The sequence below is a fragment of the Peromyscus leucopus genome, chromosome 12, assembly GCF_004664715.2.
Source record: "Peromyscus leucopus breed LL Stock chromosome 12, UCI_PerLeu_2.1, whole genome shotgun sequence".
In the NCBI taxonomy this organism is placed as follows: domain Eukaryota; kingdom Metazoa; phylum Chordata; class Mammalia; order Rodentia; family Cricetidae; genus Peromyscus; species Peromyscus leucopus.
In genome coordinates, this window is record NC_051073.1 from 60,912,814 (window position 1) to 60,939,074 (window position 26,261).

The 26,261-nt window shown below is 49.6% G+C and overlaps 1 protein-coding gene across 3 annotated transcripts in view; it reads right to left on the reverse strand.

The window, feature by feature from the left end:
• Mylk (myosin light chain kinase) overlaps nucleotides 1–26,261 on the reverse strand; it is a 182,268-nt gene that overhangs the window by 103,727 nt on the left and 52,280 nt on the right. For all 3 annotated transcript variants that reach the window (XM_037209783.1, XM_037209782.1, XM_028886325.2), the window contains exons 3-10: nucleotides 24,976–25,024; nucleotides 24,006–24,165; nucleotides 22,151–22,316; nucleotides 20,209–20,227; nucleotides 18,613–19,127; nucleotides 17,875–18,081; nucleotides 11,009–11,143; nucleotides 7,065–7,217 (exon numbers count right to left, since the gene is read on the reverse strand). In XM_037209783.1, coding sequence (XP_037065678.1) covers nucleotides 7,065–7,217; nucleotides 11,009–11,143; nucleotides 17,875–18,081; nucleotides 18,613–19,127; nucleotides 20,209–20,227; nucleotides 22,151–22,316; nucleotides 24,006–24,165; nucleotides 24,976–25,024 — 1,404 coding nt within the window. The remainder of the gene's footprint in view (nucleotides 1–7,064; nucleotides 7,218–11,008; nucleotides 11,144–17,874; nucleotides 18,082–18,612; nucleotides 19,128–20,208; nucleotides 20,228–22,150; nucleotides 22,317–24,005; nucleotides 24,166–24,975; nucleotides 25,025–26,261) is intronic.

Here is a 26,261-nt window from a genome sequence, read left to right on the forward strand (position 1 = left end):
TCACTAGTCTCAGACTAACCATCCAAGGTGAATTTATCTGTTCCTCTGGTTCTTGGTCCCTGCGTCCAACACTGAACAGACAGCCACTGCTCCACTGAGAGAAGGGAAGGGCCCAGCCTGCCCTTCAGTGGAAAGGAAAACATGACCACGGATGAGCTGCTGATAAAGCAGCTCACAGACATGGGAAAATGATGCTGGACAGATGAAAGCTGTCAACAGGACTTCAGAGAAGGAAGTCGGAGGAAGGAAGGAAGGAATAGAGAGAAAGAACGGGAAGGAAAGGTGGAAGACAGAGATGAGTAAACATTTGGAGGTAGGGAAACAGGTGCCGCCCACGCACACAGCAGCTGACTTAATCCCTCGAAGCATTAGGCTTCTTCGTCTGTAAAGTCGCACAAAAAAAATGCGGTGAGATGCACTGCAGCTAGCCACCCTGTCTGCACAATTCCAACTGTCCTGTCAAAGCTCCCCCTTGAAGATACCGACCGGCAGGGACTTCAGAACAGACGCCACGTTTTGGGGAACTTCTGGAGAAAGTCCAGTGCCCACAGGATACGGCAGCTCGCTGCGTCGCTCACCCACCCGGTCCGGTACAATAAGCAGTACCAGCTGTTCCTCGAACCTGAGCCAGTAAAGCCTTCGACTCTTCCCGGGCCTGGCATAAAGAACCTTCCATAGCCTTCGCCCAGGTGGCTGGTCCTGGCAGCAGCATCATCTGGTACACTGTAACTATTTCCCTTTTTCTTCCCTCTACGGTCCTTCTCCAACTCTCTACGAGTTTAGTAGGAAAAACAACTCATTCTGAATCTCTCCTTAAAACCATCATGACCCCCCCCCCCCGCCACCCGTGGACAACCTATGCTGGTCAGCCTGCTGCCCGCCGAAGCCCTGAGTTTATGGATCCAAATGTGCGTTCAACGGACATGTTGGCCTTTATCTTGGATCTACTAAAGACTCTCTTTAGTTCTTTGAACAGGAGCCATTTCCCTTAGCTACCACGATGCAAAAATGCCATTTTAACAGCAAACTGGATTCCCTCTCAACCCTGTTACTCTATGGAAATCCAATAAATCACCAACTGAGGGGCATCTACAGCCAATCTCCTCCTCCCTTTATTTGGTGCTCCAAAATGCAGTGCGGTCCCCGCATCAGGGACTAGTGCCTCCTCTCCCACATTCCAGGGCTTGGTTTCTTGGCCTTGCAGGAAGGCAGCCCAGCCCCTTCCCATTTCCAGAGCTTTTGGCAAGCTATAAATCCCCGGGGAGGTATCTGAATTCCCTTGAACAAAAGTCTGTCTCTAACCCAATAGGACCGTCTTGGAAGGTCAGCACCGGGCTGTTTTTATGGCAGTTTTGGCCTGCCTTGCTTCTGCTGACTTCTCCAGAACCGAAGAAGCAAATGGGAAGAGAAGTGTGCAAGGAAAAGAATGAATGGATTACAACCTATGACATCTCGGAGAAGAGCTCTGACCAGTAATGATGGGCTCCGAGATGAGAGGCAGGGACCCCCACAACCTCAGCCTTCTTAAGGTCTTAGCAGTTATAATCGCACTCCAAACAGGCAGGCGCAGCATCCAAACCCCCAGAGTTCTGTGCCAGCGAGGCCTGGAAACCACACTGCTGTTTGTGCTGTCATAACTGGGGCACATCTTGCCACCGGGAGCACAAGGCTTTCATTCTGGACGGTATTTTTGGCCAAGGTCTGCAAGCCAGGAAATGGGGGCTGTCAAAGTGGACAGTTAGGAGCCTCTGTAATTGTCCAATTAGCAAAGCGAGGCTCCAGCTCTAAGCTTTGTACCAGATGGACACATCCGGGCCCGCCAGCCCCCCTGCAGTGTGAAGGCCTCCGTCAGCAGAAAAGGAAAATGCTGGCCATGCACTGATTGGACACTAAACTCACTACTTATCTTATGTTTCAAAGGCTGTGAGCAGATGCTTGGGCACACTAAGGTTCTCAGGATACTTTAAAAACAAAAAACAAAACCAACAAAACAAAACAAAACAAAAAACAGGTTAAAGACAGTAATGTCTCTTCTCCTACAAGGAGTCTCTCTTTAGCCAAAACGTAAGGGTTAAAATGGTTGCCGGTGTGCTCAGAGGACAGAGGGCAGGGTCCATGACTTATGCCAGCGGACAGATGACACAGGGTACAAAGTTCACGTACACACTTGGGATGAGCAGAGGAGGCTGGGAGCTGCCACACACCTAGGTGTTCAGAGTCAAGAACATGGCTGCTTTGAGGGGCCTGTTGTCTCCCCCCTAGGGACTCTTCATCAAACAAACCCTCTAACAAATGTCCTCAGAGAGCATTTTTTTCATCAGATTTTTTTTTCTTTTCACCTTACCCACATTTTACGTCCTCTCACAGGCCCAGCATGCCTTTAGTTGAGCAAACAAATCAGTGGAGAAACTATGTCAAAATAGGTACAATTAGCAGATTATTAATGTATCTTGTTGCTTAAGAATTTAGCCTTGACATAGATACTGTGTGTGTGTGTGTATGTGTGTGTGTGTGTGTGTGTGTGTGTGTGTGTGTGTGTGTTAAATTGAAAATATCCTAGCCCAGGGAAGGCCCCCTGCCCATGACTCAGTCCTGACACAGGAAGTTAGTGACTGTTTCTAGATCTTCCAGGACACTGTAGGAAGTCGGACTCATCATCCATTAGATTCCATTATTTATTTATTTATTTATTTATTTATTTATTTATTTATTTATTTATTTGGTGTGGAAGGAAGATTATGTCGCCTGGTTAATAATGGGGATGGTCTTTCTCCTAGCCTGGAGAGAAAGGAAACAGGCATATTTGTTGAGGGGCTCGTGAGAGCTAATTTGCAGGTCTGTGGGAGCCCACAAAGGTTCTAGTGAGATCCGAGCTTGCTTTACACAGCAGGGCTGCATTAGGGGATGGCTGGACCACATGCAAGGTCACCAGGTGTCTGGGATGGTCTGCACTTGGCTGTGCTGGGGGGGGGGTCTTTTGCTCCACCCTTGGCATTCCTTTATAAGGCCTTTGGAAGGGGCTGGTGGATTAGGACCCAGGCCCTCCCGAGCTACCCTGTGTTTCTAACTGTCTCTCTCCTCTATACTTCTATCTACGAACTTCTCACTTCTCCCTCCTCAAGAGCACCCTGGGGGAAAAAGAGGGAGCTGGTCTCCCTCACAGGTCTCCTGAAAGTTTCAGGGCACCCAGACCCTAGACAAGTGGGGAAGTCGAGGGAACGCCTCTCTGCATGTGAGGAGGACTCACCCACCCCAATGCCCTTTCAGTCGCTGCTCACCGGTCACAGGAGCTCACAGGACAGGTCCTGAGTTACATACAGTATCAGGAAGACAAGGAGTCTCCCTGCAGGAAGATTGCAGATACTTAAAAAGACACTTAGAGCAAATGTCTCTTAACCTTGAGGCCCTGCATGATACATCCCTGCCCCACCCCACCCCAGTATGTTGCTACCCTGCTACCCGTTCCCTTGGCTCAGCCACAATGGCCACGTTGACCAGGCCGGTCTTGCTCCTACCTCAGGGCCTTTGCACTTGCTGTGCGGCCTGCTGCCCACCTAGAACAGCATCCCGTCTGCCTTTGTCTAATTCTGTTCCCTGTTCAGTTTTGTAAATAAAATTGTGTGTGTGTGTGTGTGTGTGTGTGTGTGTGTATGTGTGTGTGTGTGAGTGTGTGTGTGTGTGTGTGTGTGTGTGTGTGATGCTGGGGATCCAGCGCAGGGAGGTAGGGATGGCGGACATGCTCTCTACCACTGAGCAACATCCTCAGCCCTCCATTCATTTTCTCAAAAGCATGTGTCGGCCTGTGAAGTTAAGCCATGACTTGACTGTTGCCACCCTCTCCCTCAGAGGGTAAGCGGGGCGAGGGCGGGCCTGCGTTTTAGTGTCCCCAGACCAGATGGAAGCAGGTACTCGGCAAAGACTTTTGGTAAATGAATGCGACAAGGCAGGCACGGTGTTCGCAGGGCTTCTTCTGGGGCGAGCAGGGAGGGCTTCTGGGAGAAAGTGACATCGGTGGGAGCTAGCTAGGCTTTAGCGCTGCAGAGACGAGCCGAACAGCTCAGAGTGCTGGGCCAGCGCTCTGAAAGACTGTGACGCCTCTATAAAAGGATCAAGCGCCGAGGAAGGGTCCCCCTGTCTGCTCTTCAGCACAGAACCTGCGGGGCGCTCAGGGGCAGAGCCCTAGTCTGGCAGGAGGGCTGCACACCCAGTTCCTCACAGGGGAAACGGCAGGCGGAGGGCAATGCGTTGCTGCATTGTGCCACCTTGTGGTCAGAGCCTCAAGGTGCGGCACGTGAGCCCACGGCTGGCTCAAGTCAGTTGGAACCAATTCCTCGGGTCTCTCTCACTTGGTCTGTGGCTGCGTAGACAGGCAGACCACCAACTTCCAGCCCTCTCTGCCCTTCACCAAGCAGACAGATGATACTGCAGCGAGTTGTTGATTCTTTGGTAAAAATCACTCCCTGGGATAATCCGACTTGTTTAAAGTTTGGACACCCATCACAACAGCACATATGGAGCACTCTACAGTTTGGGGGGGACAATTCATTTAATCCTCACAGTACCGTGATTCCCAGTGTCCCCCATGTCACACAGAGGAAGGGGACACCTGGGGAGTGGACACCCAGGTGACAAGTCTAGAAAGCAATGAATGGAATTCAGGCCAGGCTCTGGCTTTGTATTGACACTTTCCATGATGCCACATTGAGTGACAGAAGCAGGCCTGGGGAAGGGTGGCTCAGCAGATGAGGCAGCATGGAGTAAGTCCCTTAACATCTCCCAGCGGGGCTGGAGCCAAAGGAGCAGCCACGAAAGTCAGCAGAACTCCAAAGCCGAGGAGGGTGCGAGACACGGCCTGGAACCTCCAGAGCACCTTGGGGCAGGGCGCCAGAAATGTCACTGTGCCAGGTGTACTCTGCCAGCCCTGTGCAGAGAAGTCTCGTACCGGGGCCCGAGCGTGGTTGTCTCTCAGCCTTGTTTTCCATTTATGGTTGGGAGCCTCGGTCTGCCTTGGAAAGGTCAGTACCTCCCCCACCCAGGAGGGCGCTCACTCACCAGGCTGCTGACAGCAGACGGAGAGGACCTGGTGGGGCTGTGCTACAGCTCACCCACCCCCCCAACCCCCCCCCCCCGTTTGCTTTACAACACACTTAGACGGGCAATCGTGCGGCCTTCCCAACACTCAGGAGTCAGGGGGATACCCCCGAGTTTCCCATCCTTCATCTGAAGACCCCCCACCCCCGCCTTAGCCCACAGAGACTGTTAGCGTAGCTGCGTCTCTAATGCACTTAAAACACAAACAACTGAAGATATGCTGGATTAAATTAGCTGACTACCAGATACAAGACTGGGTGAACTGGTCTATCCCATGCCATTTGTCCTTTCCTGCCCACTACAGACCGGCTAGCCTCGGGGAAGATGGGAGAGCTGCCCCCCTGGGCCTCCAAGACCAGGCCGTGAACTTCTGTGCTTCCTTGGAAGTCTCATACCACGGTCCCCCGGGGTCCCCAGCAGCCATGCCACTCTAGAGATAAGTGGGTTATGGGTGTGTACCAGAGAAGATCTCACGGGCCCTGGGCCACCGCCAGCTCTGACCCCAGTGTGGAAGGCTTCCTGGAAAGGAAGGGGCAGGCTGGTTCACACATGACTCCACACAGAGGCATTTCTTCAGAGAAATCCAAGTCCCTCCTGGCAGATGGCCACACAGGGCAGACATGGACCACATTCTCTGTTAGTGACAGCTCCCTTTGCCCTAGGGAAGGACGGTGCCTTTCCCTTTGTGGCTAGCCTTCTGCTTTGGGCCAGGGGAGGTGTACTCTGAGAAAGGGCCTCTACGGGGTGACCTGGGCCTTGGTTCCAGGGCCTGGGCTCAGATGCCGCTTTACCTGCTCTCCTGGGGTAGTGTGCTGGCCAAGATCCACTGATGTCAAGGCCACTAGACCCTTCTGTATAAGACAAGGACAACACTCTGCCCTGAGCCCCAGGGGTCTCTGTGAGGTGGTGGAGCTGAAGAGATAGAGGAGGCAGAATGCATTTTGTGCCTTCTTCTGTGATACCATCTCACACAGCCTTCCAGAACGTGACTATCCACACTACAAGAGGACTGTCCTAAGAAGCATGAATTTTAGGGGGACAAAAGAAATGAGGTAGGGTTTTCTTCTTGGCTGGCAGGGAAGGCAGGCACACTCTACCCCATCTAAGCACCCAGAGGACCCAGTCACTCTCAGGAGCTGGGGGCACAGGCTAAGGAAAGGTGGGAATCAGGGTTACCTGAGGGTCCTGGACCTTAGAATCACCCTCTCTTCCTGGAAACAACCACCATACAGAGCCCCAGCCCAGAAAGGCGAGTCTCAAGCCTAATGATTCACGGTGATTCCCGGGGACTAAGTGCTGGCCTGATCAATGGCAGACTGTGAGAATCAGATTCCTCGGCACCAGGCTGGTGAGGGGAAACCTTCAGAAGTCTCAGGACCTGCTGCCTCGCGAGCACCTCAGGGCACAGAGCCTTTTGTGAGGCCGCTGCATGTTAAGGGCACATCTTGCAGTGCAGGTGGTTTTCTTGTTCCAGAGGGAGAGCTTCCATCTAGTCAGGGGACCCTCGTCTCTTTCCCTGGTGTGTCCCCAGGGCCCAGTGGGGTTAAGGGATTCGAGACACACTCCTGTTACTGTGGGTTGCCAGAGACTGTCTCTTCCATCTGCCTGCCTTCAGGGTCAGGGTCTTCCCTTCTCTCCCCTCCCTCTTCCATTTCTTTCCTCCTTCCTTTCCTTGGAGACGGGGTCTTACTATGCACCTCAGGTTGGCTTGGAACTCAGGATCGTCCTGCCTCGCCCTCCCTAGGGCTGGGATATCAGGCGTTCCACTTCACGCTTGTGCTCAGGACTGTCCATGTCACTTCTCCTTTGTCCCTAAGATGTCCCAGCAGCCACTCTGCTTCCGCAGCTGCCTGCCAGCAACCACAATTCCATTTATGCTTCTGCTCCTTGAATTCGGGCCAGGAATCCTATGGTCTATAAAAGCATTCTTCCTTCAAAGCAGACAGGGAAAAAAAGCGCTTGAAGGATCCTACCTTGGACGGTGACCCTGGCGCTGCAGGACACCTGTCCCAGGGCATTCTCAGCCAGACAGGTGTAGGTCCCGCGGTCCTCTGGCAGGGCATCCTGGATGTGGAGCTCAGCCATGCCAGCCTCACAGATGGAGTGAGCAAACTTGATGGGCCGCCCTGCAGAGGGAAGCACAGAAGAGGGGCTCAGGCCAGGGAGCACCTGCTGCTGGCGGTGGGATATACCAGACTTGACCCCGGCAGGGCAACTGTCATGATGCTGGAGCCGGTCCAAATCCACAGAGGATGAGACTGGGCCTGCAAAGACTGGGTAGAGTCACTCTGGAAGAATCTGGCACGCGGGAGGGCAATGACAGACAGTTGGCATTTTTGGATAACCTCCATCCCACACACCTGGAAAGAATTCTGCAGGGTCTTTTGGTCCACAGCCCAGGCTCAGGCAGAGTAGACCTCGTTCAGACCGAACATGTGGCTCTCGGCTCTTTTGAGATGTCTCCAGAAAGAACGATTCCGTTTCCCATTATAGATATTGATCAGAAAGCAATGCTGTAGCCCCACCCTAATGTGGCAATCACGTTCATTTCCTCTGTGCAATAAGCCGCACTTTAGCATTCAAGGGAAAGACAAACGTGGAGAAGAAAAAATGAATGGTCCTACAAGAAGCCCTCTTTATATGCAGACCTATGTGGCAACTGGTTGTAAGCGGTTAGCATCAGCGCCATCTTTAATACATGCTCCCAAACGGTATCATTCTACAACGGAACCTTTACTTCTAGGGAAATAGTCCTGTCTTCTTACTGAAGAGTCTGGCCTCTAGCAGGGATGCGTTCCTCTGCTGTACAGGAAGCTACCGTCACTTCTTTCTCTTGCCAGCCCCCATCCCCCACCCCCAGTCCTAGTTTGCACTTCATAAAATTAAGGGTGGGAGGCAGGAGAGGCAGGCAGTTTAGGGAGGAACAGCCCTCCCCACGGAGCAATGTTTTCTTCCGCACATAACAACACTTCGTGTCTCCAGGACAGTTTTACAAAGAGACTGCCAAGCAAGAGGGAGGGAAGAGGACCTTCCCAATCCACTGCATTCCATGAGAGGAGGACTGGGAGGGGTGGAGCGGGGGAAGGCAGGGGCCAGGAGAGCGCCATTGGAAGGACTGAATACCCTTTGTTTTGATTTTTGTAAGAGTGACCCCCTCGAACCTGAGACCACCAGCATGCTCCACCTTGACTGTCCTCAGCCTGTCTCCTCTGTCCCAACATGCGTGACAAGCACTACGAGAGCCTGTCTTTTTTCCTGATGCACAATTCCTGACTCCTTTCAGGCCCACAAGCAGGGGTGGTGCCCCAGAAAGAAGCTGCTGGCTCAGAGCACATCATGGCCCAGAGTTAAGAAACTCCCAGTCTAAAGAAAAAAGAAACTCCCAGCCTAGAGGTTGGTTTGGAATCCTCTAAAGCCAAGGAAGGTGAATTTAAGCACGATTGCCCTCTAGTGGGAAAAGTGTGGAAAGCCAAGATGTACACCCACGTTCAAGACTCACTACTAATAGCAAAGAAACACAAACCATGGTCCACACCCCACCTCTCTCTCTGTGTGTGTGTGTGTGTGTGTGTGTGTGTGTGTGTGTATTAGAATACAACATATATTACTATACTTTATTATAATATGTTGCATTGTTAGATATCATAGTATCTAGTAATATGTATTAATTATAATGTATACTTATATATATTATATATTAATTCTTTGGGAATTTCATACAATGTACTTTGGCCATAGTCTTCCCAACTCCTCCCCCTCGCTCCTACCAGATCCACTCCCACCCCAACCCACAATTTTGTGTCCTTTTTGTTTTGTTTACATAACCCATCAAGTCAAACCTATCCTGTTCACATATTCTTGGATACAGAGCACGATTCCTACCAGGGGCCATACACATTCTTAAAGACCCCCTTAAGTTACCGACTACTGACAGCTCATCGGCTAAGGGTAGGCTCACGCGCCCTTCCCGCTCCATGTGGGCTCGATCTTGCCCAGGTCTCATGCAGGCAACCAGAGCTGCCGTTAGTTCATGAATGGAGAGGTCCCGTCGTGTCCAGAGACAATGTTTCAGCCCAGCCGTCCCTCCCTCCCTTCTGGCTCTTGCAGTCTTTCTGTCCTATCTTCTGATGTGGACCCCGAGTCTTGAGACGAATATGATATAGTTGTTCAATTTGCGGCTGAGCACTCCAAATACAGCATTTTTCTGCATGTTGACCAGTGGCGAACTTCTGTTAACCACTGTCCACTGCACAAAAAAACTTCTCCGCACTGACCTATCTGATTCGGTTCTACACAGCTAGCAAACCAAGAACGCTATTTAAATACTTTTTATATATATATATATTTTTAATAAAAAAGAATAAAATTTCATGACATGGGGAAATTGCATGAAAGTCTTATTTTAGTGCCCACAAAATCATTTCCACACTGTCTGCTGTTTTCATGTCGCAACAGTGGCGTTGAATAGTTGTGGCAGAGGAGTATGTCCTGAAAACCTGAAAGGATTTACAGACTGGCTCTCTGGAGGAAATGCTCGCTCACCCTTGTTTAGCTGGGTCCAGTCAAAATGAAACTCTCACTCGGACCCACGACTGGTCCTTATGCTCATCTTAAGCTCTAGCTGAAAGAAAGAAAGCTGGGTCCTTGCGGTCAGTCCCTTGAGATCTGCCCATGGGTGAGGGGTAGGAGAGAGGGCACACTCAGTTCTCACCTATCTACCTGAGCTAACTGCCTGGAGAGAGAGTACACACCTCCTCTCACTCAGAGATCAATTCTGGCAAAGCCCGAGAGAACTACAGTGGCATGGAGGCTCACAGGCAATGGGTCGGGACAGTGGCACACCTGAGGGCCGTTTGGGGACAAGCGATGGACACTGCCTTTTAAGAAGGCTGTGCCGGGGCTGGAGAGATGGCTCAGAGGTTAAGAGCACCAACTGCTCTTCCAGAGGTCCTGAGTTCAATTCCCAGCAACCACATGGTGGCTCACAGCCATCTGTAATGAGACCTGGCACCCTCTTCTGTGTATATAATAAATAAATCTTTAAAAAAGAAGAAGAAGAAGAAGAAGAAGAAGAAGAAGAAGAAGAAGAAGAAGAAGAAGAAGAAGAAGAAGAAGAAGAAGAAGAAGAAGAAGAAGAAGAAGAAGAAGAAGAAGAAGGCGGCGGCTGTGCCATACGACGAGAGAACTGGCTAAGACTGCAAGCTCTCCATCCCCATCCTCGAAAGTCAGGTTCCCCGACAGCTCTGGTCTGCAAAGAGTCCCCTCTCAGCAGGACCCTATGCTTTCTCCCAAGCAGCCTCTGCCCATTGCTTCTGCCAAGTGTGGTGGTGCACACCTTTGATCCCAGCAGAGGCAGGCGGATCTCCGTGAGTTCGGGGCCAGGCTGTTCTGCACAGAAAGTTTCAGGACAGCCAGGTCTACATAGAGAGACCCTGTCTTGAAACCGAAACAAAAGTCAAAGAGAGCTTTACTTAATTATAGAAGTATAATTAACAGCATAAAGAATTACTAGTTTTTAATCCTAGACCCACCTGCCACTCAATTAAAGGTCACATGCTTTGACCGAGTTCTGATGTGGGTCACTGGGTTATTCATGTGCGTGTTCATTTATTGACTCAACAAATGCTTATTGATGGTATCTTAGGAGTCTAATCATAAGAAAAGAAACTGAAATTGCATGTGTGTATCTCTGGGCGGGAGCCTCATTATCCACTTTATACATGTGAACTCAGTGAATCTCTAACAGCCACCCTGCCAGGCTGGAAGCAGGATTCCCCAAGAGCAGATGAGCTGGGTCAGCTGGTGAGCAGCAGGCCACCACCTTCTCTTTCCTGCGCTACTGAGGCACACACGGTTCAGTATGAGAAGAGAGAACTCAAGTCAGGAGGCCGACAAAGCTGGGGCAGGGAGAACTCACCATTGAGCAGCCAAGTGATCCGGGGTACCGGGGTCCCCCTTACAGAGCACCGCAGCACCAAGTCCTGGCCCTCAATGACAACACTGTCCTTCAGGACGCTGGAGAATGAAGGGGCCGTCTGTGCCAAGTTTGACCCTGTGAAGGCAAACAACAGAAAGACCCTCTCAGGTCACAGCTCGCCCACCCAGTGATGGACCAGTTATGCCAAGCCTTGCAAGGCAGACACACCCGTTGTCCTGGGCCCTGGGCTTCCTCAACGGTGGACTGTGCCTTGCCTACCTCCATGCTTGAGGAGGAAAGGCCTCAGACGCCTGCAGGCCACTCAGTACGACCGACTGGGGTCTTCCAGGGTCACAAAGCTCCCTGGTGCTAGGACACTCACACGGAGGCCTGCCTTCTCCCCTTGCGAAGCAGGTCTCTCTCATCTACTTTTGACCTTTGCTATCCTGAGCATCCTCCCCTTCTTTCTGGGTCTGACTCTGAGTTCTAGGGTCTCTTCTCTGTACATGCCATCACCAATTACATGGTCTTATTACATAATTAAAATAAATATCTTCCTTGTAGAAACTGTATACCCATAGTGGGGATATTTCCATTTGAAATTATTTTAATTATCTCCCCCCCCCCCCCCCCTCCCGCGCACACAATTTCAGGACTGAATCACATGACAAAGACTCCTATGTATTTTCCAAGTATGACTTGAGCCTGGTTCTAGGTCAAAGGTCAAAGGTCCAGAATGGCTGATGGCAGTGCTATACACACACACATACACACACACACACACACACACACACACACACACACACACCGTCTGCTGAATTCTCAGAGACCTGCCCGCAGAACATTCAAAGTTCAAAGCTTTCCATATGGTAGATTGGGGAACACTTTAAAATTTGAAGACCTTAATTAAGAGAAACAGGGACAGATGGTGGCTTCTGACCCAGCCCGGGCATGGTACAGCAGAATCACAGGCCACTCTCCGATGCCACAGCCACACTGTCTCCTCTAGACCTTGGGGTAGAGGATGGGTGAGCAGACCCACGACAGCAATGGTGTTTCTGATCAGGCCTGGCACCCAGGAAGGGGCGACTGGTCCAAGGACTGTAGAAATGCACCGTCTACACCTTCCCTGAGTCACCGTCAGATTCCCTCCCTAGAGAGATGCTGTTCAGAGTCACTGGTAAGATTATGTTCCTAGCCAACTTGGGTTAGAAATATACTATCTTTTATAAGGCGTGTGACAAGTGACATCATTTTACTGCACTTCAGTATTCTCTTCTAGAAAATGGGTATAGCTCTAATTACCTATTGAGGTGACTGGGATCATTAAATAAAATAAAGCAAGGAGAGCATCTGGCACGTGCCTAGCCTACAGAACACTTACAGAGAACCATTGCTACTCTCATCAAGCGGAAGCTGTGTACAGAAGCTGTGCGCAGAAACCCTGCTTGGAGGAGGTAGAACTTAGTGTGGACGAGTAGAGAGGCCGAGGCAGAGCTCCCAAGAAGACACTGACCAAGAAGGAAGAAGCTCCTTTGATGGGGGAAGAGGAAAGACTCGGGGCGGGGTCATCCCTGCTGGCCAAGATCTCCATGGAGATGAAGGTACAGAAGAGACGTGTGAATAAAGGAAGCAGCCTTTCTGCAGTCAGAGGGAGGAGGAAGGAGAGGTGGGTGGCAGACGCTAAATAACGTGCGCGGCACAGACTGTGTCTTGGTAAAGCATTTGCCGAGAATGAATGGGGGATTTGTAATCTGGAGAGGTTGCGAGATAGCGCATACCTTAAGGAGGCAGGAGAATGCAATGCACTTCTAGAAGGGGAGAAAAAAAAAACAAAGAACTGACCTCTGCAATCTACTCCATTAAAGCAGAGAGAATGTCATCGCAGAGATCCTAGATGGAGCTTTCCAGAACTCTGGGTATTAACAAGGCTTGAGAAAACCAAAGCGCAGCCCTCCACACTCAGCTGAATCTGGGGAAGGTCAGCAGACTCTGTGGTCTTAAACTCCCCTTCCCTTCACCCCAGCTCTTGGCGGCTTTGAAAACCAGAAGCAGCCATAGAACTTGTGAAAATGAGATGTTTAGGGGCCAGGGCTCCAGAAAAACCACAGCCCCAAGAGAATCGTCACCACTGCCTGGTTCTGGCAGCTCCTTCTGCTCCACCTCCAGCGCCGTCTGCCCTGACCAGACGCAGACTTTGGTCTGTGTGAACCACTCTATCCCCAAGGTATTTGTGAAAAAGCAATTATTTAACATCACTGCTACCGAGGCAGCAATATCAGCTAGGACTAGTATGAGTCTGACCAATAAAACTTAAAAGGAAAAACTGGGAAAATGTCCACAGCTATGAAACTCTGACGTATCCCCTGGGTGCTAGAAGGAGCCCCATGCAAGTACAAGGCAATGTGTACGCTCAAGGGAGACCTGAGAGGTCCTACTTTCACCTCTGGCTGGTCTGGGGGCTCTCCACTAGCAGGGAATATTGGCTATGTTGAGTTGTAAACGTTCAGCAGTAGAATGGAAGGTTCCCTTAAATACACACAGAATCCCTCACCAAAGGCTGGAAGACACACTGGTTCAAGGCACTTCCTTCATTTATTTGTATCCAACTGTTACTCCAATCACCAAGATGACTAAATGGAGATGTCACTGGACACATGGCATAATCTGGTGCTACCGATGTCCTTCAAGGGCCCATGCATTGGGTCCTCAACTTTTGGGGATACGGTGGACACTGTTGGAGGGGTCTACTGGGTGGAAGTTAGGCCACTGAGAGGTCCTTCTGGGGGACATTGGAATTCTGGTCCTTCATCTCTTGCTTTACTCCCTGGTTTCCAGGAGCTGGGGAGCCTTCTCCATCACATACTACTCCCTGGTGGCTTTGTCACCGCAGAGCCAAAAGGGGTGGAGCCAGTTGACGGTGGACTGAAACCTTAAACTGTGAGCCAAAAACTCCTTTCCTCCTTTAGGTCAATTATGTCAGGAATTTGAGCATAGAGACAGAAAGCTAACACACCCAGACTTTGCAGAATAGGAGGAGACAATAAAAAAAATCATACATTTAATAAAAGACTTATATTCCAAATATATAAAGGAATTCTTAAAACTCCACCACCACCACCACCACCACCACCACCACCACCACCACCACCACCACCACCACCACCACCTCCACCATCACCACCACAACAACAACAACAAAATGACCCAATTAAAAAACGAGCTATGATTTTTTTCCCACTAGATTTCTGTAAAGAAGATATGTGAACATCTAAAAAGCACATGAAATTATATTCAATGTGAGTCATCAGAGAAATGCAAGTCAAAGTCCCAGAGAGACAATGATAGAAAAGGAAAATACGAAAGGTAAGGCGTTGGTGAGGATGTGGGGAACTGGAACACTAGCACGCTGCTGGTGGAACAGGATGGCGACACTACCGTAGAGAACAGCCTGGTGGTTCCTCAGAGGGAAACACAGCATTACCTCCCGACCCAGCAGTGCCACAGACGCTGGAAAGCGCCTGTACATGATGCTCACGGAGAGTCCCACTCCTAGAAGAGCTAACGGCTGCAAAGGGAGGGAGAGTCAGCTTTCTCCAGGGATGAAAGCCCCCGACAGACTTCTCAATTCTATGTGGTCCTCCTTAAACACATGCGCCTGCAGGTAATGCTAGCTGGACTAAGTAAGAGTGTGTGTGTGTGTGTGTGTGTGTGTGTGTGTGTGTGTGTGTGTGTGCGCGCGCGCGTGCATGTGTAAAACAGTAATAATTATGGAAGAATACAGAGAGGGGATGGGGCACATAGGAGGAACTGGAGCGGGAGGGGGGGGTGCAAATGTGTAAATGCAGTGTACTCATGTATGAAAATTTAAGAAAATTAAGTGAGAAATGTCTGAGCAGCAGAAATACACCCAACATTCCTCTGCTGATGACTGACAAACCCCACAAGTTGATCCAGACAGTGGAATGTTATTCAGCTATAAAGGTGAATAAAATGCTGGTACAAGCTACAACAAGATGAAACCTGGAAACGGTCTGCTTGGGTTTGTTGGTTGGTTGGTTTTGTTTTTTGTTTTTCAAGACAGAGTATCTCTGTGTAACAGACCAAGCTGTCCTGGATCTCGCTCTGTAGACCAGGCTGGCCTCGAACTCACAGAGATCTACCTGGCTCTGCCTCCCGAGTGCTGGGACTAAAGGTGTGCGCCACCACCACCTCCTCCTTCTCCGCTGCTGCCACCACCACCACCACCACCCAGCTGCATTCTTCGAGGACAAAGAAGCCATTCACAAAAAACCCCAACATTATATGATTCCACTGATACAAAATGTTCAGAATGGGCAAATCCACAGAGACAGAAAATAAATAATGAGTTTTGGGGCTGGGGCCATGGGAACAGCAATGTCTGATGATTCGTAGGATTTTGGAGTGATTGTCTAAATGATGGTAGTGATGGGCATACAATTCTACGAATGGGTTAAAAAAAAATCAGTGAATTACAAACTCCAAAGGGTGATTTTTATGTTATATGAATTATGTCTCAAAATTGCCTACCACACAAACCAACAACAATAACAACAAAATGATAGAGGGTTGGTAAGAGACAAACTACCCCAAGATGTTAAATAAGGCAAAAAAAAAAAAAAAAATCTTGTTTTCCCTAAGATGTAGATAAATTCAGAGCAGACAAAGCCAGAGGAGAATTTAGGCTCTTCAGACATCCCATCCACCTTTGGTAGCCCTGAAGACACACATCTGCCCGCTAACAAGACATGGAGCCTGGACCAGCTGATGAAGCAAGAGCTCCTAGGCTTGATAACACTACCCACAGGTACCCCATCTCCAAAAAGAACAGATAACATTCCTTGGAAAGAAATTCACCAGCACAGTAAAATCCCGGTCAAGAGGCAAGCAAAGGAGCTGGAGAGCTGGCTCGGCAGTTAAGAGCACCGGCTGCTCTTCCAGAGGACCTGGGTTCAATCCCCAGTACCTAGGACAGATGGATGGCTCACACCTGCGTGTAACTAGCTCCAGAGGATCCTGAAACCCTCTTCTATTGAGTGATTTACTGTGGAGATTTTAGATACACACAAAAGGAAACAGAGTCATGTAGTGAATCCCTGTGTAGCTCTCCCTCACTTCCATTTTTATCGACCAATATTGTTTTGTTGATATTCTTGCCTATGCTGCCCAAATGTAAAGTATTTTTAGGGCAAAGATAAGAAATCATATCATTTCATTAGAGAATTAGTTAAGAAGAAACCTTGAGACCATCATCACAACCTTAAATAGCACAATGAATCAATGCCTACATTTGTCTGATCTCTCACAAAAACTTAAAAACTGTTTTAGTCAGAATTGTCACAACGCCTTCAAACTATCAATATTGGTATGATTTATACCTTTTAATCTAATCATTTTGTTCTCTCTCTCTCTCTCTCTCTCTCTCTCTCTCTCTCTCTTCTCTCTCTCTCCCTCGCTCCCTCCTTCTACTTTGCTTGTAATTCGTTTGTTAAAATAACCGGCAAAGGTTCTTGTAGAACTCCCAACTTGGTGTATTCTACTCCTAGGGTTTTCATTTAATAGGTTTATCAGTGGTTTGACGTGGACCTAGGGCCCACAATTGCACATTATGCATTCAAAAGGGATTTTTTTTTAAAATTATGTATACAGTATTCTGCCTGCATGTGTCCCTGCAGGCCAGAAGAGGGCACCAGATCTCATTACAGATGGTTGTGAGCCACCATGTGGTTGCTGAGAATTGAACTCAGGACCTCTGGAAGAGCAGTCGGTGCTCTTAACCACTGAGCCATCTCTCCAGCCCGGGAATTTTTGTAATTAAATTTATTTGGTGTGTGTGTGTGTGTGTGTGTGTGTGTGTGTGTGTGTGTGTGTCTGTGTGTGTGTCTGTGTGTGTGTCTGTGTGCATGTGTGCGCATGCACAGCGCACACGGCCTAGCAAGGATGTGGGAGCTGCTTCTCTCCTCCCACAGTGTGCAGTATCCCGAGGATTGAACTCAGGTCATCAGCCTTGGCAACAAGGCCCTTCGCCCACCGAGTCCTCTCAGCAGGGAGGAATTGGATAGAAAAACAAATGGAAGCAGACTGACTGACTAACTTCCTTCCTCTCTCTTCTTTGGTTCTGGCGCCAGAGATCAAAACCCGGAAGTCGTGCAAGCCACAGGAATACTCTACCGCTGAGCTGCGTGTCCAGGACAACTCATCATGGCTTCTCTGTAACGGTGGGACAGTGACCACAACAGAAACCGTCAATAAAACAGGAAGATTCCAGAATTATCCATGTCCACTCTCACAACAGTCTATGGCTACTAAAAATCATGCCTTCAAAACTATTAAACAGTATAGAAAGAGGTTTGCGTTCCGTGAGTGAATTAGGATAGAAAGCAGGATTCAAGCGAGCACAACGCTGATTTTGTTTAAAAGACATTAAAATGTTTATTTTGGAGCCAGAAGATTATGTATGGCTTAAATCCTGCACAATGAACATGCATTGCTTCTATAAACAGACACTGAGTAAACATAAAAGGCGTGGCACCCCATCTTCTCGTATTTCTTCAAGCCTGTATATTTAGTGAATGCTCATTCTCTGTGGTTAGAGCTGAGTCATGGCACTACTTGGGCAGCTAAGGACGCTAAAAAAAATAGAGCTGTCAACTGGCCTTGGCATGGACTGGGGAACGTCTGTGTTGAGGTGACTCTACAATAAACATCTGAAGAATCAGGGGTGCTGGGGGTGGGAGCAGTGACTTCTCCCTTGGTCTGTCGGTGAGGATGACAGCTGCAGTCTAGGGTGCGGAGCTGTAGGAACTGAACTGCCTGAATCATGGGAGTCGGGGGGATGTACTCACGTTCCACCAGGAGGGTCCAACTGCAGGACACATGGCCAAGGATGTTGGAGGCTGTACAGCTGTAACTCCCACTGTCCCTCATCCGGGCTCTCCGCAGGCAGAGGTAATGGGATGCACCGTCTTCATAAATCTCAATAACGCCTTCCCGTCTCCTCACAGGGACGCCTTCCAGGAACCAGGCCACTTCAGGCTTTGGGATCCCTGAAACTACAGGGCTATGTGTGGAACAGGTGCCCTCGGGGAGCACTGTGTGCTTATAAGGTGGGGTGGGGAGAGACTGACGGGAGGGAAGAACTCAGGCTAGGCGGGAACTGATTTCCTACTTCCAAGCCCTGCCCCTTCTCCTGGGACCCTGCACTCAAAGCTGAGTAGATGTCCTGTGAGAGTCAGGATCCTGAGGCAGGGGATGGCGGGGGGTGATGGGCCAGTTCTCCAGGGGAGACAGGCACTGGAAAAGGAGGACAGAGAAGAAGGGGCCTGCCGTGTGTTTGTGATGATGGGTATGCTGAGTTAGAGCATAGGACCAACGCTCTGTTTCATAAGAAGTCATGGGCAACTCCGAGGGCTTTAGAGACTGAGCACTTCCTAAAGAGAAGACCCTGGAAAGTAACTTCCTGGGGGACCTAGTTTAAAGGGATGCATAGATACAGGAGGTGCAGGCTGATGTGTGGTGAAGGAAAGGAAGAGCCATCAAGGGGCTACATTTTGGGAACCAGCACCTGAAGCAGCGCTACTCACCCTCACAGATGAACTTGACTGTCTGATCTTCAGTGACTTCTTGGCTTTGGGGCTGACTCTCAAATTTGGGGAATGTCGACTCCCTTGGGCTCTCTATGGAGATGTTCCTGGTACCCAATTTGTTCCCAACTGGGCCTCCCAGGCCACACTGTCTGGTAGGGAGTGTGGCTTGCTGAGGGGCAGCCAGACTTTTCCTCTCTTCCCCAGGAGAGAAGGCCCGGAAGCCTGGTGCTCTCGCTTCTGGCTGGACTTTGGCAGCCTGCAGGGTAATGGTGCTGGAAGTCTTCTGCAGGACTGAGGACTGCAGGGCCTTTCTGGGCGAACCCTCACACAGTTTCAGCTCGGGCTCCTGCAGGGACTTCAGGTGGCTGTGTGTGGCCCAGGCTGAGGAGACACTCCTCTGGGGGCTTGAGCGGTTCTCACTTCCGGCCACAGTCTCGGGGTCCTTGGAGACTCCATTGGTCACCTCCTTCCTGATGTCTGGACTGGGGGCCTTGGTTGCTCTCACAAACGTCCTGTATGGCAACAAGGGTCAGGAGGGGTGAGGGAAACAGGGGCAGGGTGGTCTTCTGGTGACTTGCAAACATTACTCACCATGGTAGAGATGTCAAGTATCACCAGCTTACAGATGAAGGTAATAGCAAAGTATTGCGCTTGCTCCGCGTCCCACGGCAGAGCTCAGGGGCCACCAATGATCTCCCCTGTCCTTTGCTTCCACCCATAGCCCTATGCATTGATACTTGTCCTTTCCCTGGGGCTCTGGAGTTCAAACCAATCATAGGCTTCCCTTGCTCACCAAGTCCCTCTCCGATCCAATTCTAAGTAGCTTCTGCAGTCAGTCTTGTAAAGACATATACTGAGCTATATCACTGAAGCTCAGGAAGGTTTCAGCTTTCTACTCTACTAAGGATGAAGCCGAGCATCACAATGGCACAGAGCCCCAGCTGCCTCTTGCTGCACAAGCCACCAACCTACAGGCTACCACAGCCATGTGGGGCTTATTTAGGCCTCACGGCCCTCTTCCCAGGCTTTCCCAGCATGCTCCCTGGGACCTGTCCTCCTGAGCTTTCATCATCTTCTGTTGCACTTTCCAGGCCTGAGTTCAAATGCGGACTTTTCAGAAAGGGCATTCTCAACCCCAGTAATTGCAACTGGTGTCTCCCTGTCATTCCTCAGAGATCGCGGTTGTCATTTTATACGTGAGGCAGTTTAAAGCCCTCCTCTCCAGTGGATGGCCTGCTCCCCCTGTGCGCTGACATCCACTCTGTACCTCACACCCAGAAAGGAAGGAAGCAACAATGACTGCATGCCAGAGGATGGAGTGGATTCCGGCCTGGGACGGTCTGCTTTAGAGGACACTGAGAGGATGCTGAGGCGCCAAGCCCTCTGGGAATGTTCATGCTCATTTCGGAGACTCTCATCAAACCAGACAGCAAATTACCACAGGGGGGACAAAGCAAAGCACCCACAAATAAAGCGACCCCCCAATCCTCGCTTCCTACACCATGACTTGAAAATTCAGGGCCCTTCCCTGCTGTTGCTCTGTGCGGAGTATTTTAAGATGAAAAACGTAACAATTATGAAGAGAAGACATACCTAGTGGCATTGTCCAAACCTGGAAGAGGGGCAGAAAGACGGTGGATTAGTTTATATGCCCAGCAGAGACAATGATGAGGTGACATTGTTTTCATTTATTGAAGAGCTTCCCTGCTTGGGCAAGCTTGGGGCGGGGTGAGAAATCTTTCTCACACCAGGAACATTTCCTGGGCTTCCTAACAGCTCCTGGGACCGGAGGACACGGGCTCCCTTCCCCCTCACCAAACCGAGGGAAGCATAACCAACAGACTGGTAAATCAAGGAATAAATCCTCCAACGAAAGTGCCCAACCCCAATGCTTTAGCAGTCACAACTGCAGGCACGCAAGCACGCACCCCATAAAGTCCATTTTGGGAAGATAAGTGCTTTAGAAACACACAAAAGAAGTGACATTTTATTCTCCCAGGAAGTATACAATATATTCTTTTCTTACCAAGTCTGTCTGATGCTTTTCAAATTTTATCATGGAAAATTCCAGAATATATACTAGCAGGAAGGTGGGCATTACGTGCTGAGGAAAGGACATTCCACCGGTCCTGTCTGTCTCTTTCTGTCTTAGTCTGCTTGCTTCTTCGGGATACTTTCAAACAGATGCCAGCAGGGTATCATTTTGTCATTAAGTGCATTAGGAGGGAGCGGCTTTTAAATGCAAGGGAACGGAAAATAAGGGAAGGGTGGCTCAGCCTTGCTGCAGAGGCCTGCCACCGTTCCTGCCCCTCAGGGACGGGCCAAGTCACATTCTTAGAGCAGGACTGGGGTTTCTTGTTTGAAATGTATCGGGTGGAACAGAAAATAACAGTGCACGCGGTACACGGAGTGTGTCAGGGTGGCTCCATGAAACCTGCTTCAGTTAAATAGATTTAAATGCACAAGTTTCTTTCTGTGGACTGCAGAAACACTTTAATCAAAATAAAGAGATGACTCATAGATAGATAGATAGATAGATAGATAGATTAGATAGATAGATAGATAGACAGAAAGATTAGATAGATGACAGACAGATAGACAGATGATAGATAGATAAATAGATGATTGATAGATATATAGATAGACAGATGATTGATAGATAAGATAGATAGATAGATAGATAGATAGATAGATAGATAGATAGATAGATAGATATTAGGTAGATGGATGGATGGATAGTCAGTCAGACAGACAAACAGACAAAGCAAGAAGGCACAGTTTCTGAGGAAGGGGAGGACATACAAAAGGGAAAAAATCAGAGGCAGAAGTGGGGAAGAAAGGAGGAGGAAGGTGGCGAGGTCCTCTCCCTTTCTGACTTCTGTGACCAGTGCAATCTGAGCCTGGGGGTTTGCCAGACTCCCCCACGCGCATGCTCAGGCTTCCCCAGGCTGGACTCGGGGGAGGCAAGAGAACTGTAAGCAGGCTGTTCAGAGAGGCTGCAAAGGAAGAACCGACAGGAGCTGAGGATGGAAGCCAGGCAGAGGAGCTACCGTTGACAAGTCCAGGCTGGTGAGGAGGATCCTGGGTAGAAAAAGTTAAGTTGAGGGAGCATCTTGTCGGATCTAAGAAACTCAGGACAAATGACCATGCCCTGGAGCGGTCATGTTGTCAGCTTATACACATCTGATGGAGGGACGGAAGGGACAAGTTAGATTTCAGGCAGGAATGACGGCAGAGCACCAGCAACACCTACTCCTCCATAGGAGAGAGCTACCCGAGTTAGGAAGAAGGTCGGAAGACCACAAAGGGGCAGGACCCACAAAGGAAGGGTCAGACAACTGACAGCATCTTCCTCCAGGCCTGGTCTGTGCCGCTAGCCCATCCCTTTCCTTATCCTTTTCTTCTACTCTGTCTTTGAAGATGCACGGTTATGTTAGTGTGCCACATGTGTCTACACAAGAGACAGAAGGAATAGCTTCCTCTAGGAGGGTCCTGGCACTAGAAAAGGGTCCCTCTGCATCAGCCCCCTCAGTACCTGGGATGGAGAGTTCCGCAGACATGGAGGCTTTCCCTGACCCGTTCACCACCATGCATGTGTACACGCCCATGTCATCCCGAGTGACCTCATGGATTTCCAGGATCTGCATACCATTCTTCTCCGACATAGCCACACGGGCACTTGGCTGCAACGGGACATTTTCCTGTAAGTGGCAAGAGAGGAGCTTGGTTACAGGAATCTGCTCGCTTTTCAACCTGGTTATCCCGCCTTCTACCAGTCCTATGGAATGGACACCAGGGCTTGGGTATACAGCACCTGTTCTGTGGTCTCCGGACAGTCGTCATAGTGATGGCTAGTTTGTCAACTTGACACAAGCTGGAGTCATTTGAGAAGAGGAAACCACCTCAAGTGAGAAAACAGGCCCATCAGACTGGCCTGTGGACAAGTCTGTGGGACATGTTCTTGATGGATGATTGGTGTAGAAGGGCCCAGCCCACCACGGGCCATGCTGTCCTTGGGCAGGTGGTCCCGGTGTGTATGAAAAGTCAAACTAAGCAAGCTAGAGAGAGCAAGGCAGGGATAAGCCAGGACTTGTGCTTCAGCTCCTGCCTCCAGGCTCCTGACTTCTTTCAGTGACAGACAGGGATGTGGAAGCCTAAGTCAAATAAACTCTTCAAGACGCTTTTGGTCACGGTGTTTAAGCCAGCAACAGAAAAGACTAAGACAATCATTACTTGGGGCTGGAGAGATGGCTCAGAGGTTAAGAGCACTGGCTGTTCTTCCAGAGGTCCTGAGTTCAATTCCCAGCATCCACATGGTGGCTCACAACCATCTGTAATGAGATCTGGTGCCCTCTTCTGGTGTGCAGCCATACATGCAGGCAGAACACTGTATACATAATAAATAAATCTTAGGAAGGAAGGAAGGAAGGAAGGAAGAAGGAAGAAGGAAGGAAGGAAGGAAGGAAGGAAGGAAGGAAAGAAGGAAGGAAGGAAGGAAGGAAGGAAGAAAATCACTACTTGAATACTCAGCCCCAAGGCCTTTGCACAGGCTTGGAGCCAACGTGTGGAAGGAAACTGTCTCAAAAGACCTGCGTTTCTTGGAAGGAAGGGGTATGGAAAGGCATTTTATACTGCTCACTTCAGTTTGTCTTTGCCTCCCCTTTTTAATTTTTTTTTCCTGAGGATGAGTTTAGAAGAATCAAGAGACAGGTAAAAGGAGCCCTACCATTCATTTCAGTCAAGAGTTTCTTTTCTGAAAAAAAAAAAAAATCATCATCTATTCTCTCTCTGGCCTTGACCCCACCTGTTCCCAACATCTTTGCATGCCCTGCTCCATGCCCATCTTTCTCCCTGCCTGGCACCACTGTCTCCTCTGCCTCCCTTCACTTTGCCCAGTTCTGAACTGTTAGCAAAGCACTTCCACGTGGAGTGTCCCCTAACTTGTCAAGGCATTATCCCTATCTCAGAGGTAAGGAGGCTGAGCTCCGAGAGAGCAGGTGACTTGTCTATTCCTATCTCAAAGGTAAGGAGGCTGGGCTCCAGGAGAGCAGGTGACTTGTCTAGCATCACACGCTTCATGAACCTTAGAGCTGCTGCCTGAAAACCAGCACCCCAATTCCATTTCTTCTCCTGAGATGCCTGGTCTGTCTTTACACAATGGCTTTGTGCTGTTTTGTGAGTGTGAGGACAGGACGAGAGGTCCATGTAACAGCAGGGGAGCGACGGAATAGAAATGTCATACCTACTGAGAGCCTTGGGGAAATGGGGTTGACACAGCCTGGGGTTGACAGAGAAGGAACCAACTGGAAAGCCAGATTCCCACTAGTCGCAGGGTTTTGAGATCTCTGGCTTCCTGGCCAGGGTCAGAGTCTGGGCAGACAAAACCTCACCTTGAGCCAGGTGACCTGTGGTGGAGGCCGGCCAGTGATCTTGCAGGAGAATCGCCCCATCTGCCCTTCTTTGACCACAGCTCGGCCCAACTTGGTGGCAAACTTCGGTGGGCACTCGCCCCAGATGCTAGGACGAGTCTCCCCTGCTGGGGATGAAAATCTGTCCCCAGAAAGAAATCAACAGAGGATCCAAACTTAGACAGGGTAGCAGTTCAATTCTTCCACTCCTGCCTGCCACTTAAACTGTGGTCAGAAACCATTTAAGAGTTGTTTCCCCAACTCTATGCCTCAAACACTTTCTCTGGTCTCCTCTGGAAAAATCAGTGGCACTAGAACAGATAGCCTCTACCACATGAACATGCTACTGTGCAGAATTTACTAGTCTCCTTTAAACCTGAGTTCTACTGAGCTCTGGCCCCAAACCTGTATTTTGCACAATAGGCCAAAAGCATGCTTGCTGTATGCAGCTTCCAGGGCTGGCTCATGGAAACCTCCAGAAAGATCCTCTGCTTTGGCCCAGTATTCTGTCTAGGTGCGGAAGCTCCAGGAGATGGAGCCACAAAACAGAGGAAGCGCCTTGAGGAGAATGGGGAAGCTCTCACACATTCAAGGACATCTGCATTGAACGTCCCTTTGTTGAGAAATAAGCTTAGGTTGAGCCATCGAGATCTGGGGCTTGTCTGTGACAGCAGTTATTGCTAATGCTTCTTCTTAGTTTACTCATTTGAATTGAGTATCCGTTATTATCGTGATTGTTAGAATCCTCTGAAGACCACAGACATAGTCCTCCACTTCCTTAGTATTTAGTAGCTGGGCCAAAGGTGCTACCTGCAGAGGCTGCGGGGTCAGAAGATGCTGGGGAAATGATATGCAATGTCCCACTAGGACTTATGTGCTAGACCTATGCTAGTCAAGTCAGCAGGAAAAGCCAACTCAACCTTTATTCCGGCTTGAACATTCTAGAACTTACCCTGAGGCTTTGGAAACAGCAGGCTGGCCATGCTTCTTCGTAAGATTCCCTGCAGGTAACAGAGAGAAGGTTAAAGAGTCAGCGCTGCACCCACCAGTGTTGGCCATGAGTCATGCAGACTCAGCAACAGAGGGTGGGACAACGACGGTAGCAGTGAACCTTGATGAGCACGTGCCGACTCCCCGTGGGCATCAGGTTACGTGGATCCTTGTAATAATTGAATGGATACATTAGTAATACATTAGTCTTCCATCTTTTTAATTTTTTAGAAAAATTATGTATTGTTATTTTGTGTGGATGAGTACTCGCCTGTGTGCATGTATGGACACAACAGGTGTCTGCCTGGTGCCCCCAGAAGCCAGATGAAGGTGTTAGATCTCCTGGAACTGGAGTTACAGATGGTGGTGAGCCACCATGCAGGTGTTGGGAACTGAACCTGGGTCCTCTGGAAGAACTCTTAACTGTTGTACCATCTCCCCAGCCCTCTCCCTACATGTTTTCAATGGGTAAGAAAAATGAAATCAGAGAAGCCGCATGTGTAAAGTCACAGAAACTAGAACGGTCCGGGAATTTATCGGGTCTCCCAGATTGTGGAATATCAACCTCTCTGCTGAGTTGTGAGGTATTGCTATGGACTTTCTACTGTGAGAGTTACCTGTAGAGATCCAGGACCTTTCCAGAACATAAGCCAGTTTAAGGGAAGGAAGGAGATGCCCGTGTACACCTCTCACCATATCTATCATGATGGGTATAATCACGACTCCGTTCTTCCACAGAAGGCTGAGCAAACAGCAACAAGCAGAAATGGAACAGGGAAGAGTCGCCATGGAGCCACACCTGCCCTGAATCAGCAGCACGGCCCCACGTGGTACTGCCAGTCCTTGGCAAGGTGCTGTCGTTCTGGGCACCACCAGTTCTCGCTGAGAAGTTAATATTGCCAGTGCCACTGAGTCTGGGTGAGTGGCTGGTATACCAGGCAGGAAACAGTTAAGCAGCAAGCCTAGAGAGACCAGGTGGGGCGCCCTTTACCCAGATGCTGCGGCTGGGGAGGGAATATATAATGTGACCAGGAAATAACTCTGCTGTAACATAATTACACACAGTGTTGTTTTTGAGTTAGGAGGAGAAGGAGGAGGAAAGGGCATTTTTGAGATAGCCATCACGCTAGAAGTTGTTCTTTTTCTACCATAAGCTGTGAACGTGGATAAAAGCCTCCCTAAAGCCCACAGGGAAGGCTCCGTCATTCTCATATGAGCAAGTGTCTGCGGTGGGGCATTTACAGGGCA